The 17,649-nt window shown below is 35.6% G+C and overlaps 1 protein-coding gene across 5 annotated transcripts in view; it reads right to left on the bottom strand.

Annotated features, from left to right (window-relative positions):
• The window catches only part of NDFIP2 (Nedd4 family interacting protein 2), a 47,139-nt gene that overhangs the window by 2,802 nt on the left and 26,688 nt on the right, over positions 1-17,649 (bottom strand). For 2 of the 5 annotated variants that reach the window (XM_086771484.1, XM_086771519.1), the window contains 4 exons: positions 15,264-15,351; positions 7,635-7,759; positions 4,711-4,777; positions 857-962 (listed from right to left, as the gene is read on the bottom strand). In XM_086771484.1, the coding sequence (XP_086627610.1) occupies positions 859-962; positions 4,711-4,777; positions 7,635-7,759; positions 15,264-15,351 (384 nt within the window). In that variant the 3' untranslated portion in view covers positions 857-858. Of the gene's footprint in view, positions 1-659; positions 706-856; positions 963-4,710; positions 4,778-7,634; positions 7,760-15,263; positions 15,352-17,649 lie in introns of all 5 variants that reach the window. The other 3 variants (XM_086771492.1, XM_086771512.1, XM_086771501.1) reach the window with 3 other exon arrangements.

Below are 17,649 nucleotides of genomic sequence, written 5' to 3' on the forward strand. Positions count from 1 at the left end.
TCATATTGGTCCTGTGACTAATCTTGGAAAAAAGTTACAAAAATCTGCTTTATTACAGCAAACACAGCTTCTCAGTTAAGTCAAAACACAGTATTTAGTTTAGGCGTTTTAAGTACGCTTCAGAGTAACGAGAATGCTACAGTACTTATCTCTAGGCTTAGATTTATCTCCTGACGCAGTTTAAGCAAAAAAAGCTAAACATAAACAGAGACCCCTAGTTCAAGTTACACAGTGAAGTCCCATAAATCCACCTAACGGATAAAAAGTGTAAGAAAAAAAAAAAAAAAAAAAAAAGAGTGGATATGTGCCAGATTGATTAGTCAGCTACCTGAAGGATATATAAAGTGCATTGTTGCATACACAATAATCATACTTGTACATGACTGTCTTAATCCTGTCATGTAAAGAGAGAAAATGCTCATCTATTGTTTGCCTGTTCAGACCCATGTCAATCAGATTTAATATGCAGGCAGATTAGTGCTTCCTAACTTGCTGACAACAGGTTGACTACTAAGGCCAGTTTTCCAACACAAAGGACAGTATCCTGACAGGCAGCAGATACGGTTTCTCGCTTAGGAAAAACAACAGGTTCCTCTTCATTTTTGTCACTGCACATTAGTTCCAGGGAGGACTGAAGGTAACAAGGATGAATTATTTACTTTCAAATTTCATGACTTCAAGATAGTTTCAGATATTTCCAAGTTCCTGTAGAATATATACAACATTCACGACATATGTTAAAAAAACATGCAACTTCTGGTTTGTGTCAGAAGTCTGATTACTTATTTTTAAAATAAGTATTTCATTCTTCTCAGTTTTCCTAGGAGAGATAATCTTATCACTAAAAATTGCTTACCTTCAGTACAAGAAAAAAAATCTTGTTCTGTGAGCAGCTGCCATGCTTTCAGACATATTTCTGACTTTAAGATAATTAACAAAGCCTCGAAAGAACAGAAGGAGTCCTGAAAGTGTAGAAAACGCACAACATGAAGTATATCAACCTAAGCACATGCTATTCCCACATTATTCTTAATAAAATATTTTTTTAAAAACTGGATTATACAAAGTAAAGCAAAGGTTTTTTAATGCATCATTCACAAATTCAAAGGCATGTCTTCTGCTTCTATCTTGTGATATTAGGACATAGCCTTATGGAAAGCTTTCCAGAAATTTTACACTCATTCCAGGTTCAAGTATCATCTGCTAGAAAGACTGCATAAAAGAACTTAAAAAGAGAGAAGGGAAAAAAAAAAAAAAAAAAAAAAAGGAAAGAATACATTCTGTACCTTCTTGTCAAGTAGAATTTTTAAAATAAGTTACTAGTTTGTTAGAAGATTACTCAAACCACAAAATGTACCTTTAGAAATGCCTAAGATAAATGTATCAAAAGTCAAAAGAGGGAAAAAAAGACAGCCAGTACAAATAGCTGTAGCAACAAGCCAATAATAAATTGTAGTAGATTATGGTTTGAGATTTAAGGATCGAGGAAAATGCACCTGTCCAAGAGGAAGAACAACAACAGTCGATTCAAAGAAAATTACTCAAATGTGTTATGATTACAGGGTTGTTTTTTTTTATCAATTCTATATTTCAAATTATTTTAAAATATTTAAATTTAACTGCATTTGAAATAATATTTCAGCTCTGATAAGAGAAAGTAGGGATACAGAGAGTCACACGAAGTTACAGTTGCAACAATGGAAGTCACTAACACAACATTGTCAACATCATTTTACTAGTTCAGAGATTCACTGGACATCTGAGCAAACACACACAGAATAACATTGTTGCACAGGGGATACAGCTCTTGGTTTCATCTTTCTCCATTAAGTAAACTTCAACAGATTAATCCATTCATCAGTTGGATCAGGGAGAATCCAAAAGTGAGAAAAAAAAATTGCTCAAAGAGTTGGGGGCATCAAAATCTGAATTCTACATCCAGCAGAGAGAAAACACAAGCCTAAAGAGCAATTCTCTTCACATAATGAACACATAGGTACCTTGAAGATATATGCTTATGTGTATACATACACACGCACGTTACTATTCCAAAGATTCAAATGAAAATCTAAATTGAAGCTTAACAAGTCCTTTTCATCATCTTACATCCTAATAAACCATCTCTGTGGTTACACTGGTATTTTGCCATGTGATGCACTTTTTCTTCCTGCTCTCCACACTGAGAATCATGGTTTGTTTTTTTGTTTTGTTTTTTTTTTTTTTGCCCCCCCCCCTTTCTTCTCTAGATGCTTTTTGCTTGTAAATTTTTGTTTCATTTAAAAGGCAAAAAAAAAAAAGTAAAACCAAAGCCTCATTAGGACACACACACACAAAAAAACCCTAGAGAGAATGCTCTGCTAACCACTGGAACTTTGACCTAAGCTAGACAAAATTTATGTGATTAAGGTGAATTCTGCAAGGAAAAGAAAGCACTAAGACATGGATCAAAAAGTCTACGACAAAAGCTGCTACTCAGACATTACAGGAGATAGTCCCACATTCAACTGAAAAGCAGCTGAAACAGCAAAAGGTGGGCAGGCAGCTCTTAAGGTGCCTGAACACATACTTTCTGCATTACACGTGTTGGAAAACCAGTCCAAGTTCAACCCATATTTTATATTTCTGTTTAGGGAAGGAAAAAAAAAAATCAAAACATTTTCCATTGTGTTCATCAAAAAGAAACATTGGCTAATATTTAAATTTAAACATTAGAATTGTCTCTTTTTTCAATTTGTTCACTGTACATGACAGCTGCTTGGAAGCAGACCACTTCACTTTTCCATGAAGCATGCGCAGATTTTTCCAGATGTTGAAAGAAGGGAGCAGAAACATATAGGTGAACACCAGAAGAGAGGAAAAGACAGGAATAGGTGGGCTCAAGTATGTCAAATGACTATGCAAAAGAAAGAATCCAACTCATTTCATTCACTTCCGGAGAGACACAGGACACGCGACTTCACGTGCTCTAATGGGAAAGTTATCCGAAACAATGAAATACAGATCTGCTTGGCAGAACTCCCATGACTTGATAACGTTCCTTCATGTCCCACTAAGTAGCTCTGTTCAGTTAAATCCTTCCATGATGTTCTAGAAATCTCTGTATATCCACTTTATCAGTTTAAAAACACTGTTGGTGTATTTCATGCGAAACATGCTTAAGACAAGGGAGCGCTGACTGCTGGATGCATACTGCGTGCCCCACAGTGCCTTTGACTCCAAGGCATATTAAAAACTTTGTGAAAGAAAAACATCTTCCAACAGTTAAGACCGAAAATAAGGCTTTCCAAAATTTAAGTGAGATAACTTATGAACAAGGACTGCAGAAGACTAGTAAAAAGAGGAACTACAAATGCACAGCATTTTCCATAGATACAGTGGGAGAAAAAGTTAGGGAAAAACCACAGTATTTTCATCCAAGTGAAAAAAAGTGTCAAACCCCAATCTTAGGCACCACAAGGGTTTGTTTTAATTGAAGATTTATGCGGACATGCTTGTTACCTGTAAAGAGTCATTTCACTTCCTACTTAAATACTTTCCTACAAGGAAAGCATTTAAGGGACTGACGCTATGATGTGTTAAACATCTGCAGTTTCTATATATCTCAAGCAACGATGTGCACAACAGTAGAGCAAGCCAAGTATTAAGAAGTCTGATGGATGTCCTCGAACTTTTAGTAAAAGGCAGACAGAGAAAGTTTTAGGTAACATCATTTAAGATTTTTGTCATTTCTTGTGAGATAAATAGTGAGTCACAAACAGCCAGAATGTCAGTGTTAGTTTTTTTGGTTGTTTTTTTTTGTTTTTTTTTTTTTTAAATTTACTCAACATTTCATTCTACTATTTGCTGTTAGCCATTTGAGTCAATTGACTCAAAGGGAAGAGTGCCACCTACTGAACCAGCAATAGTTTCCTCTGCTTCCAGAGCTAGAAAATAAAATAGATAGATAAAAGTATTCAGTTCTGTAAAAGAAAATAATTTCAGATTCTACATTTAAGTTGCAAAATCCACAGTAGGAAAAAAAGGTATGGTGGCTGGGGTTTGGTATATCCTATTTAAAAGCAGACAGATGAGCAGAATTTGATGTGTATAAGACTTTGAATATGGACAGACCTCTTAAGAGAAAGCTGACATCATGGGAGCACTGTGATCAGAAAGCATGAAGCCATTCTCTTGTCCGACTGAGAAACTACGGATGCAGTATGCATTTCAAAGGACTAGAAAGGGACATTTTGTGACCTCTGTGCAAGACAGCAGACTCCATCTTCCTAGGGTCAGTCACATTTCTTAAAATGTAATACATGTATAAACCTACATGTCAGATAAGTACTAGGTACCACTCACTTTCAATATGTTCTGTACATAAAGCCGAAATTTCATTACACAGTTCTGCACCCCTAGATCAGTAAAAGCAGCTTAAAAGGCACAAATTAGAAGTCTCAGATATGTACACCATTATACATACAACAAAATTTTTTGAGCTGAACGTTATTTGAATAGTCTGCAGTTCACACAGTAACACCACTATGGTAACCAATAACCTTGTGTATACTATGGAAATTAAAAAAAAAAAAAAAAAAAAAAAGACACAAAACTAACATCAGCTAAAGAAAAACACACAGCTACACAAATTACAGAACTCTTACTTACAATGACAAGATTGATCTTTAAGTATTTCCCAACAAAATATAAATGTTTCCAATTACCACTTACCAAGTACAAGAAATATCCACCAAAGCCAGTACTGTCCATTGAAATATCCAGTAAAATAATCTGAAAACTGAAATTCATACATGAGGCTTAGCTGCAGTAAAACAGATTACTTAGACACTTAATGCACTATGCAAATACAGAAAGCACAGAGGAAAAGCAAATTTAAAAGTAATATATTAAACTAAAATGCAAAACTTGTATTTGTGCAGCAGTTTAATATACAAATAACAGTTCCAGTGTCAGTTGGTCTGCGGCAAAGTTATTTTAAAATCTCTCAAAAAACATGTCTTTGTGTGTGTGTGTGTACATATATATATATATATATATGAGATATAAGAGCTTGTATTACTTGCCAGAACCATCTGACATTTTCTATTATAATGAATCACCACTTGTCGATTTTCCTTTTCTCCTCCCAGTGCCTGCTATCCCAAACACATTACAGAAGCCTGCTGCTTTAGATATTAACACCAAAAGCCACATTAGTTTAATCTTATCAGACAGGGATGTTCTGCTGACCCCTCAAAAGAAGAGCTTTTGACCTTCTGTATACCCCCTACTGTTAATCGCTGCCAAGAATACCAGCCCCATAAAGACCCCCAACTCATTAAAGTCTTTTCATTTTCAAACCGGCATTCAGTTCCCAGCAGTGAGCTGAACACAACTAAATGAACCTTGAAGTGGTATTTCAACTGTTCCTGTTAGTGACCATGGTAGACAGTTTTGTCCTCCCTGTGATGTGGGAGGCAGCTGGAGGGCAGGGTGTGATGGTATTGGAGACAGGTATCTGTGCCTTTACCAGACTCCAGACTGCATGCTTCACTGATAAAAAGGCTCATCAAATGCCTCCAAAACTCACATAAGAAGTAGGAATGGGGAGATGTGTGAAAAGTTGCCAGAAGGAGTAAAATAACGTATTTAGTGGCTCTGCACACTTTTCATACACTTCCCATCCTACCATCATTCAGTTATGTTTACTGCATCCTGACACAGCGCTTCCCATTTTCTATTCCTTGGACGTTTCAGTACTGTAAACCAAGAAATCACATAATTCAGTTTACTCAAAAAAAAAAAAAAAGAAGATAAGATACTGGGCCACATATGCAATGAGATAAAAATCTAAGACATGTAAAAAACTCTAGATATAGGTGTTGTTTTTCACTTCAAGTAACTGTGCCCATGTTTTCTCCAGAAAAAAAGCCAGATGATGTGAATTCTTTAAAGGTTTAATCCTGTACAGTATGCAGGTCTATGGGCAACCCCAGGGAGAAGAAAAAAAAAAAAAAAAAAAAAAAAAAAAAATCAAGAAAGACTTGCTAAGTTGAACTAAAGAATTGATACTTGCGTTATTCCTAAATAAATAAGAGCATTTCTACGATTTGGCAGAGTAAGCATTTCATATTTTGATACTTCATTAAAATATCAAATGAATACTCAATTCCCAGGAAGTTCACAACATTATTAATCCCTTGATAGTATCACTTGCTAGTCAGTATTTTCAATTCTTTAAGCATATATACCAATGCATTTTTTTTTTAAGTTACAATTTCATTTAATTGGAAAGAAGATTTACTAAGACCAGCAATCAAATACTGGTCTGTGTGCACCACTTTCACACTTTCTTTAGGCAGAAGCAGCCATGGCTCCAGAATTTCCCCAACAGCAAAACCATGCTTTCGTTCTTCCTGATGCCCCACACAGTAAAAAACAATACAGAGAGAGCATATGCAAGTAACAGATTGTATAGAAAAATTTATATATAGCCTAGAACACTGTAATTCTTCAAGGAATTTTAGCATATATTAATTTTTCTGTTTGTTATGAGCACATTTTCAAGCACACAGGAATAATAAGACTAACACAATGAGCAAGTTCTGTTCTCTGTTTAGAACGCCTCAAGGGAAGCTGAAAATATCCTCAATGAATGCAGAGCTGAAAAATTCATGTCTTCTTGCTCCCTTAAGATAAATTCCATCCCAAACCCTGAATTCCAGCTAAATACACCAGAATCACATCTGGTCCAGTAGCATTTCCCTGCCCTGGGGAAGCAAAAAAAAAACCACAAAAACCATCCTTAGCTCTAAGAAGGAGGCAGGGACACGTCCAGGAAGGACCATGCAATCTTTTATCTTTACAGTCCTTACACCATTGTGTAAGACCAAATCAAGTTAAGGTACTAGCACACACACAGAAAAAAAAAAAAAATAGAGTTGGAAGGGTATACAAGATAACTAAGTTATCCAAGATCTTTTTCTTCACTAGACAGGATGAGATTTTAAATGTTGTGTCTCACAGACATGTCGAATGCAAGCTCAGAAAGAATCATTACGTTTCATCTAGCATCCACTTCGTCAGCTAAGTAACTTCTACTTGGCTGACATAGCTTTCTGAGAAGTATGTAATCTTGCAGTGAAAATATCATGAAATTGAGCATCTAAGATGGTAGAAATATGACTAACTTCATGTTCAGTTTTGACTTGATTCAGCATGTATCTTACAAGAAATAAAGAATCAGACACGAGGAAGAAATGTTTTCTGATTGCACTCCGCCCCTGACAGGCTAAGCCATTTATAAATCTTTCATATAGGACACTAGAATACCAGTAACATTTCAGGCACTTCCTCCACGTCTTCTGCATGCTTTTAAATATTTGTGTGAAGAATGAGTCATTCTGCATTTATTTTAGTGGAAAGATGAATGTAAAATGCTATGTCAGATAAAAATAGATTAAGCTTAGTTACTAGTAAGCATATATGAATACACAGCAAGTAAACTTGCTACTAAAGTGGAAGTCAGAGAAAATTCTAGGCACTGTTAAGCACTGAATTAAATATATTTTTACTTCCATGATTAGATATCCTTGAATAAATTGTTATGGTTTGGTTCTACAAACAGTCTGTACTGTGTGGATCAAGAAACATACCCGTACAATGAGAATCCATTTGATCAGGGAGAGACCAAATCCACAGATTGCACCATACCTTCCAGCTATGGTATTTGTTATACAGAAGGATAAACAAAATCCAATCCAGTTGAAAATAAATGCCACTATAAAATAAAAGAAACAGTAGCTTCTGTTAATCTGTATAGCTAAGCAAACAGACTTAACATTAATTTCACTTTCATGCTAATAAGGACATGCTTTCACAGTCAGTAATTCCCTTCCAGTAATTCAGGCTTTCAGAGACTGACTTTGAACCCAGACATTCCCCATGATACAGTCACTTAATAATAAAGCAAATGGTAAACAGGCTGGAACCTACTACTTTAAACAAGAAAAAATTCCAACATAAAAGAAAGCATTACATTGCTACAGAGATCTAACCAGATGACAACAGACATGAAGGGTAAATGCAAATAAAAGATTAAAACATACAAGATGAATTAAAACAAAGAAAAAAAAAACCTTGCTACACTTTTATAACCAAAAATATAGTTATATGCACACATACGTGCATGTATCAAGGCTGCATATTCAGCTTTATCCAGTTTGGAACGAACAGAATAAAAAGTATCCATTCTTGCTCTGTAAATATAGTATAGAAATGAAGATAAGTTGAGAAGCTGATATTTCATTGATTACTGTCTTCTCTTTTAGATCTACATTCAAACATAAGATATAAGAAGCCTTGGAAGTTTTACACAAAAGCTTAAGAAATCAAGAAACAAAAAGGACATTGGGCATAACTACTACTGTTACTTCAATTAACACTTCTACACAACTACCAGTAATTTTACAATTTGAAGATTCAAGTCTGCGTATGTGCTTGGCAACGAACAACACGATCTGTATTGACTTCAGTTTGCATGCATTAGGTAAAAGTGTGGGAATTCCCAATTAGGTGATGTCCTAGCTTTGGGAGTAAATGAGGGCAACTAAAAAGAAAGTCACCAAACAGAAGAGCTGAGAGAGCTGGTGGAAGAAGACGATACAGGAGTTCTGGAGAGGACGAGATGGTGAAAAATTGAAAACATTAGGGAAGCTAATAGTAAACACAAAAATCACTGAAGAGGGAAGCAGGAATGGAAGGCAGGGCAGATGGGAACAAAACCCCTGCACACAAGTTCTTAATGCGTTAAATCTCTGAACTTATGGAAAAAAATAAAACCCACATAAAACTCAGACATCAAACCACCACAGACAAAAAAAAGTCTGCCTTTTCATTAAAAGTTTGAACACTTACAGCAAATCGTTACGAACAGAAAATTGGTGAACAGTTTTCTTCAATAAAAGTCAATTTGGGAGGATTGTCTATAGACAACCACTTTTTTTTTTTGGAATTTAAAACCTTGTTACAACTCTTCCAACAATCCATAAAAAGATGCAACGATTTGCCCACAAATGCAAAATTAGTCTGTAAAACTGCAGTGGGTTTCTATGAACTGTAAAGAAATTGAAGTTTCAAGAGCAGTTTTGGAGTACTTCACATCAACACAATAATTTTGTACAAGTGAGAAACATCTTGCCTCAGACAGAGCCATGGACAGATGGTGGCAGTGAGAAAACTTACTTTTATGCTAATTACTAATCTTTAAAAAAAACCCACACTCAAATAAAATAAAAATGAACAAAACAAAAAACATAACAAGAAAAAGAATAAATAAAAAAGAGAGCATTTCTATTACCTATGAACAACATTGTGACCCTAACATCTACCTATCTTTCCAAGAGACAAGAAAAACATTTATATTCCAGAAAGCTCAGTACATTGTCTTGAAAATAGAATTTCCCTATTTTAAGCCAGCTCCCCAAATTCACCATACTTTTATGAGTAACAGATTTCAGAAGCTAACAAACGACATCATGGTTTTAATTAAAAAAGTGTTCTTAAACTGTTTGCCCATCTTCTTCATGTAGCCACATTCTGTGTGCATCTTCTAGACTCCCACTGTAAGACCACTCTGCAGCAAGAGCTGTTTCCTATCCCAGAGATCAGTAGCGTTTGGATTCATACTTGACCCCAACTATCAACTGTTGCCCTCTTTCTTTTCATAGATTTCAGACATCTAGATGAAACACTGACTGCACTGGCATAATGATTTCAGTCTCTTTCTTTGCTACTCTAACACCACATAGACAAGTGGAACTGATAAAAGTAAGATTTTTGAGTTTTATACATTCCTGAAGTGACAACATGAGGAGAAAGTAAGTCTATATTACTGTAACTCACATAAAAATAATATAACCATTAGACTTATTTCCTCATGACAACAAAACTCATAATGAGAAACAGGTAAGAAGTTGCTTTTCAGGAGGAGGAGGGTTTGACTAAAGGTCTTTTTAAATAAAAAGTCTTCTTGATATCCAATGTAGCACCCACAACAATCATGATGTACTTTTTTTCCTTTTATGGTTTGCAATAAGATAATTCCAGATGAAATAAAACACACAGGATGTTCTAAATGTTGTAAAGGTCTTAGAATTTGACATGCAAAATAAGGCTATCCATCTGCTGTTTTCACATCAAAAGCCCTCTTCTGAGGGGCAGTGGTCAGCATAGGATCTTTCATATTAAAAATTAAAGTTAAAAATTAAAAGTCTTATCTACTGGCAATTCTAAAGAAACTGGAATAAAATAATACAAGCTTGTTTGTCAAAATCAAGTTGAATTCATTGCTGTTCTTCATTCTCTGGTAAGTACAAGGGCAAGGCAAAGATGATGTATAAAGCTGTACTTTGTCATTATGAATTTATTAATCCATGCTTGCTTTTTGTCAGTGTTCATTATCTCACGATTAACAGTAAACAAAACTTAGGTTTTCAAGTAATTAAGCAATCTTATGCAAAGGTTTGTAGTTGCACATACTGCAACACATCAGAAGATGCAACAATAATGACTAGCATACTAGAACAAACCTGCTTTTTCATCAGTTGCTCCCTCACTTAACTTACTGATCTTTTTTACTCAGCTTTCCACAGCTACACATTAATCACTTAAGTTTATATTAAGTATCATGAAAAGAAGCCAGTTAAACTGGTCTGGAGACCTACGTTGGTTCCAAATTTTAACCATGGCTCAAGTCTCTGATAAGATTATAAAGGCAACTATATATACAAAAAGCAACGATGCTCAGTTACATCCTTTATTGCCCGATTTGTTTGTCCAACAACTTACTATTTTAATATACAGCAAACACCAAAGAGCTTAATGTTTCATACCTGGCCTAGGTTTATGAAACATACAGCAACAAATAATACTTTCCAGATCTTCAGGCACCTCTATTGCATGGAATTTATTCCATTTGTGAACTGGGACACATTTTTGCTCCTTCCTGAAGAGCTCACCTGAAGTCTGATGATGATCACTAGAAGCATTTGCTATCAACTTCAACATTTTTCTTTCTAGTCAGCGATGAATGCTTAAAAACTTCCCTAGGCAATTTGTTTCTACTGCTTCATCACCCTTGTTGGTAAATTTTTCTTTAAGTCCAACTGGAAGCTTCCTCATTCCAACTACTTTCCATTACATCCAACATGTATGGAGAAACCATGTAAGTCAAATTCTTTCTGGATAAAGAAAGAAGTTAGGTGATTGTGCATGAAGGTCATCCACGCTCCACTGATAATCAAAGGGAAAAAAGCACTCCCCAAAACAGTTCCTTTCTCTCCTTCCAACATTTACAACTTCAGTCAAGATTACTTCCCCTCAGCTTCTCTTGCATGACTAAGAGAAACCTGTATAACATTTGTGATGTGAGCATACAGAAGTCGGGTTTCCTAAATTCACACTCCCACCACAAATCTAGACCACGCTTACCACTCCTCAGGAGCATCAACAGGAGGCTGGGCTCAAACTGAGCTTGTGCTACAACTCTGCCTTCCAGCTTGTGCCACAACTCTGCCTTCCAGCTTGTGCCAGCTTGAAACCCCCTAAGTAGACATCCTAGCTTGTGTGCGGTTTGTTGACTGCTGAAGCATCTAACAGCTTTGCAAACTGTACGAACATAAGTTTAGAAAAATTTGGTATGGTTATTACCTGTTCCAATATAGCACCTGGAACAATATGCATATTTACATTTCTCCATACCATAAAATTTTATTGGTGTGAGTTGTAAACAGTGTTTAAATTGCCCAGACGTTTTTCAAAAATTTAAAAAATCAGATCTCTATCTGAGAACTTAAACTTTGGCTGTATGATCAAACACTTTTCTCCACTTCTTCCTTCTTATTAACTCACCTGCAAGGTCCAAATAAATATTAATTTTTCCGAGGTTGCAGGGACAACCCAAAACTCCCTTCCATCGTTTCAAAGAATCCAGATAAGCTCCGCAATTCATTCTGGGGCCCACAAGTGAAAAGGCTAGTTGATATTTATAAAGTACTCCTTAAATATATTAGAAAAATCATACAAGCCTTTTATTACTGCCCAAAACGACCTCCTTCACATAATGAACCAGGATGAGTCAGATATGATTCAAAAGACTTCTACTATGGGCAGATTAAGTACAAAAAAATCAAATCTTTTTGGTCATGACAGTTACTTGCTCTATCACCATTACAGCTGTGTTCAAAATCAAAAGAACCAGCTCAGAAATGCCTCCTTTTTGTTGTGCACTAAAAAAAAAAAAACAAAAAAAACAAAAACTCTCTGAGAAATTCACCTATTAACAACTCCCTCTGGCATTCTGAAATGTTTCTACTATGCTGCATAAGGCATAGCTGAGTTCATACATAATAGAAAAAAAAATATATTAAGTGATCTGATAGTAAAATTTGCTACATTTTGCATTCATAGCAAAAAGAATATATTCACTAATATATTCATTTACCTCAAAATCAGAAGCTGACAAACACCAGCCCTGACCATTAGCGAGCAGATTCTTTGCTCACCAACATACTTACCGATTTCAAGAGCAACATCAATTTCTTAAGACATATGATTTTACCACATACTAGAAATAAACCAGGTTGTTTCCCAAATTTTTCCACTAAGTTTCTGAATCAAGTGCTAAATAAAAAAAAACGCCTGCTCACACAAAGGACTTTTATTCTTTAGAGTATATTGTCTCATTTAATTTATTTATGCTAAACACCAGTATTTTAGAACTCAGATGGGAAACAAGTTTGTAACCTCCGTGCACCAAGCTCCTAAAACAAACAAAAACCCCAGACAGACAGATCTGGCCACTAGACGGCCTCAAGGCAGCGAGTTTTTGCAACTTGGGCAGCCACCACTAGATGGTAGCTACATATCACTAGTTGATTGCAATATGCAGGTAAGCTCAGGAAAGAGTTTATTTTATCAGACTTCAGTTGAATAAAATGAAATTTAAAAAGCTAATTTCATTGTTTTATATTTAAAACAAAGGTAGCCTGTGTCCCCCCAGGATCCTTCTACCAACGCTGTACATAACAGTCATAGTAGGAGGTGGGAGAGCACACCGGGACCAAGCCATTCCTTTCGTACTCTCCTCCCTAGAGCACAGCTCCTGACACTGTTCTCCTGCATTTTAACTAGGTGAAGGAATTTATTCCAGGCCATCTGTGATCTACCACCTTTACTTGCAGTATTTAAACATATCCCACCCCCCAAAAAAACCCCAAAAGATAGACACACTGTAAATTTCATCTTTATTCCAGCTGTCTTAAATCTACATACATCAACTTTATGGAGACTTTTATCTCCTTATTACAAAGATAGGAATACACCACCCACTCTTTATTATCTACTCTTTTTAAGCTCAGCTCATTTTTCATTTAGTTTTTCATCAGTTTTTCATCTCCTATGAAAAATTACTAAGCAAATTAATATTACAGGTCTATAAGTGCTATGAGTTTTTGTGAACTCCTCATACTATAAGCACAAACAACAAGTAAACTTTATCAATTTCAATATGTAATCAGTATCCATAACAGTCAACATAGATCCCAATTAAGCATACACTGGCATAAATATCTTGCCATGTGTAAGCACTCATTTTACACTCTTCATTCATAGGCAAGAAAAGATTGCGGTAGCATAGTCCCAGAACAATCAAGAAAAATTACGCTCTACAGAGTATTTTTGTCAAATGTGTAAAAGTAGTGCTCTGTGCAGCCACCCTCAGCTAAACAGCTATTTGAAGAGAAACTTGCCAGTTTATCCAAGTAAATATCTGCATTCTTGAAGATGCACACAAGGTTCTGGGCATGAAGTTTTGGCCAACTGCATGTGAGTGTCATTGGAGCCTTTGTGGATTCCAGTTCAGCTTCTGCACAGCATAATTTTTACTACTACTGTGCTCCTAGCTGCAACATAGCAAGTCTGTTTTCAGCTGTGATTTTAAGTGTGATTAAAACATATTAGAGCCAACAATCCACTTGACCTCCAAGTGCAGTGCTAATGAGGGCCTGAATCAGGATTTAAAAGCAAGAACAAGTTCACACAATACAGAGTCTAAATAGGTTAAACACAAAAAGTTGTAGCATATAAGGAAGAGGAAAAAAGGGGAAAAAAAGATGAAGTCATATCCCCCTTTGCTTCCAAGAATATATACCCTTTCTATGGTCCAACTGCAGAAAGAGGCCAGATTACAAAACTCACTTTGTTACCCTATATATATTTATGTATTTGCTATATGAGGTATAGACATGTATTTTTACCCCAAGATGCAAACACCACATTGTCGTAGTACATCATACACCAACATGAAATAAAACTGCTGTGGAAGTTCTGTAACCTGCATCTATAACAGAGACTGTGAAAGACGTTAAAGAAAAAAGAACTGAGATGAGATCTAGGTTGAAAGACATAAAGGAGATTTCAGCGGATAATCAATCAGCTTTCATCCTGATGAATGCTAAAAAGAACAGCTGCATCCCCAACACCAAGCTTCCATCCAGGCTGCCAAACACACACATTTATTTCAGAAAGGGAAAATATCCTAAGAAATTAGAAAGCAATATGCAATTGGCAAAACAGAAGTAACTTCTTTCCATCTGTAACTTACAGTGGCTAAATTAACTTTGCTTAATGCAGTACAGAAGTTACCAGATAAGACACACGTAGTGTGCACACGCAGTACCTGAAGAAGTGCTATAGTAGTGCTGGCTGGGATTCAGACGTTACCTGAAGACAGTACATTTTACATGCTAGTGGTTAGCTCAACCTGAAAATAAGCATTGCTGGATGCGTTCCAGAAATCCACCCACTGCTATTTATTTCACGACACTAACATCAGCAATTTTTATATGGCACATAATCTCTCTCAATTTTTTTCTACTTAAAAACCGATTGCCAGATTTCTGCGATCCAGCCTTTAATTCAAGTTGGTAGTCCAACTGGAAGATGACGGCACTTCCCAGTTCCTAGTTAACAGTGCAGCCTTGCTATGCCTCAGAATATTTTCTATAATTTTGCTTTGTCCCCTTATCTGTGACAAATGCCACAGGAAAAAAGTGCAATATATTTGCTACATCTGAAACAGGAAGTGTTTATATCTGTGTACAGGCAAAAAATTCCATTCATTACAGTACATTAATGCAGTTCATCACAGCTATCTTTTATATTCCATAGGAAAAAAGGTACAATTAAGATATACCTCAGTAGGTCTTGGATACAAGATAACTTACTGAAAAATGCCAACATGAAGATGCCATCATTGCCCACTCTAAGCTGATCTGCATCACTGAAATCATCCCGTGGTGGATACTCTTCTTCCTGGATTTACAGGTTAGTGATAATTTAGTGAAAAGTTTATTTTAGAGTAACTATCTGTAGGATTAAAGTATTAATTATGTTTCTAAAGCTAGAAGAAAATTGACATTTCTGTAACACGTCCACATCAAGGAAGCTTAAAAGAAAAATAATTCATATCTATAAAACAAATCTTATTTGTTGCTTATATTGATAGAAACAATACTTAACGGAAAAGTTTCTATAGAAGGTATGTACATATTACCTATCCATCTTAAATGGCACTAGAAATTATTTTAGATGAGTACTCTGACAATCAAAATCAACCAATATATCTTTTCTTACTGTAACTATCTTGATATGCAGCCAAGCTATTAAAATTTTGAAAAAATCATTACATAGTACGTTCTATTTCTTTCCCGCCTGAAAAGTCTTTTAATGCTTCCAAAACCACAGTTTTAGAATAAGGTTAGTATCTTAAAATAAACTGCTAATGCAATAGCACTGCACTAACCAGCTCCAGTACCCTACAACTCACTGCGAAACCTACGCAAAGCAAACCGCTAGCACCACGAGAGGGCGCGGACACATTAAAAGTGTTTAGAAGTTGTCTGAAAAATCAAAAAGCACAGTACTTTAAGTCAAACAAAAGTAAACACAGATATCAGTCAAAACAATCCCAAGATTTCTCCCATCATCTCAAAATCCTAGATCTTAAGATATTGAAAGTATGAGTTAGTTTTGACTCTCAGTACTTGATTTTCAACAAAACTTGGCAGAGCTCACATACGCAGTTCTGTGCACAAGTAAAACATTGCTGCAACTGCAGACTGCGAAACATAAAAGTTTTCATGATGACTGCAGTTATTAAGGAGAGGCTGATAAAACCGTAAAACCAGTTAAACATATCATTTTTATACTTAAACAACATCAAAACAATGCAGGATGATACAAGTTAAATAATGCTGTACCAAATGTTTTGTACATTAAGTTCATAACTAAAAGGGCATTAAACAACCACAGTGATCTAAAGCTCTGTCATGTGATTGACATGTTCACCTTTGTCAACACAGCAAAATAATTTACCAGGGTATAGCAATTATGGTTAAAAATGTGCTAGAACAAACTGTACTAACTCAGGGCAGCCAGCTTTACCCTTCGTAACATGGCCGTGAAATCCCAGCTGTGCTCTTTATTTCAAAATAATTAACCAAGACTCTGTATCAGATAGCGTACTTTAAAAACACTGCTATTCACACAGACAATTCCAAGGAAAGCACAAAGCACTAGCTGAACAACAATCTTAAAGGGCTATAATTCAACTCTACATAATTGCAGATGTCCCTAAATGGTCATCTTAAGTGACTATGAAAGTATTAATTTATTTAGCTCAACATTGCTGCAGCTATAAGACTGATGGGGGGAAGGGAAGTGAAGGGAAGGGAAGGAAGGGCTGAAACTGCACGGAACAAAGAGCTTCATTCAAATGTGCTTATCTCTGAAAAGTATGCCACAAAAGTTTCTTTTTCAAGTCAGGATAACAAAAATAATTTAAATTTTAATTTCAGAAGGTCTACAAAATCTCATATAAAATAATTTTTGGACCTTTTTTAAAACTGTTTGCTAACCACTGTACTACATACCAGCATTTCCAAACCAATTAGTGAATCATGCTCTGTGCAAAATGTTCCTTCAGAAAAATAAAATTTTGCTCAACTGCAACAAGTTTAGCAAGTTTCTCTATATGCATAGGCTTCTCTAAGGCTTAAACACAGCAGAAAAACAGGTCAATATATAACCCAGGACATAAGAGCAGACATTTGTAAGCAGGCACTGTTTTAATAAGGGTGAACAAGTCATAATTTGTCACACTTCATGTCAAAAGGGAATTATATTATATTAAGTTCTATCTACTGTCTCCAAAAATTGGCATATGAAACTTATCAGAATGTTTAATAAATGGTTTCCTGCGTGTAAATCACGTTCAGCCTCTATCTACATCATTCAGTACCATGTGGTTTTATGATCAGTCCTGCAGACTGAAGACATTAACTGGCCGCTGCTCAAGGCCCACTCATTACTGGCTGTCTTCCACAGTGCTCTCATTTGATCTAATTGGTGTCAACTGCCCTAGTCTTCCTTCAAAATACAACTGTTTGCCACCATTCATTAAGGAATGAAAAGGGACAATGCAGAATGACTGTCCTCTCTGCTGATGCCTAGAACTAAACATAATTTCATAGTAATACTTCTATTAGATATTGACATTTTTATCAAAGAAAATGATTATATATTTTATTTATATATTTTTCTTTTTAATGA

The sequence above is a fragment of the Chlamydotis macqueenii genome, chromosome 1 (assembly GCF_036417535.1).
Source record: "Chlamydotis macqueenii isolate bChlMac1 chromosome 1, bChlMac1.mat, whole genome shotgun sequence".
NCBI classification, from domain to species: domain Eukaryota; kingdom Metazoa; phylum Chordata; class Aves; order Otidiformes; family Otididae; genus Chlamydotis; species Chlamydotis macqueenii.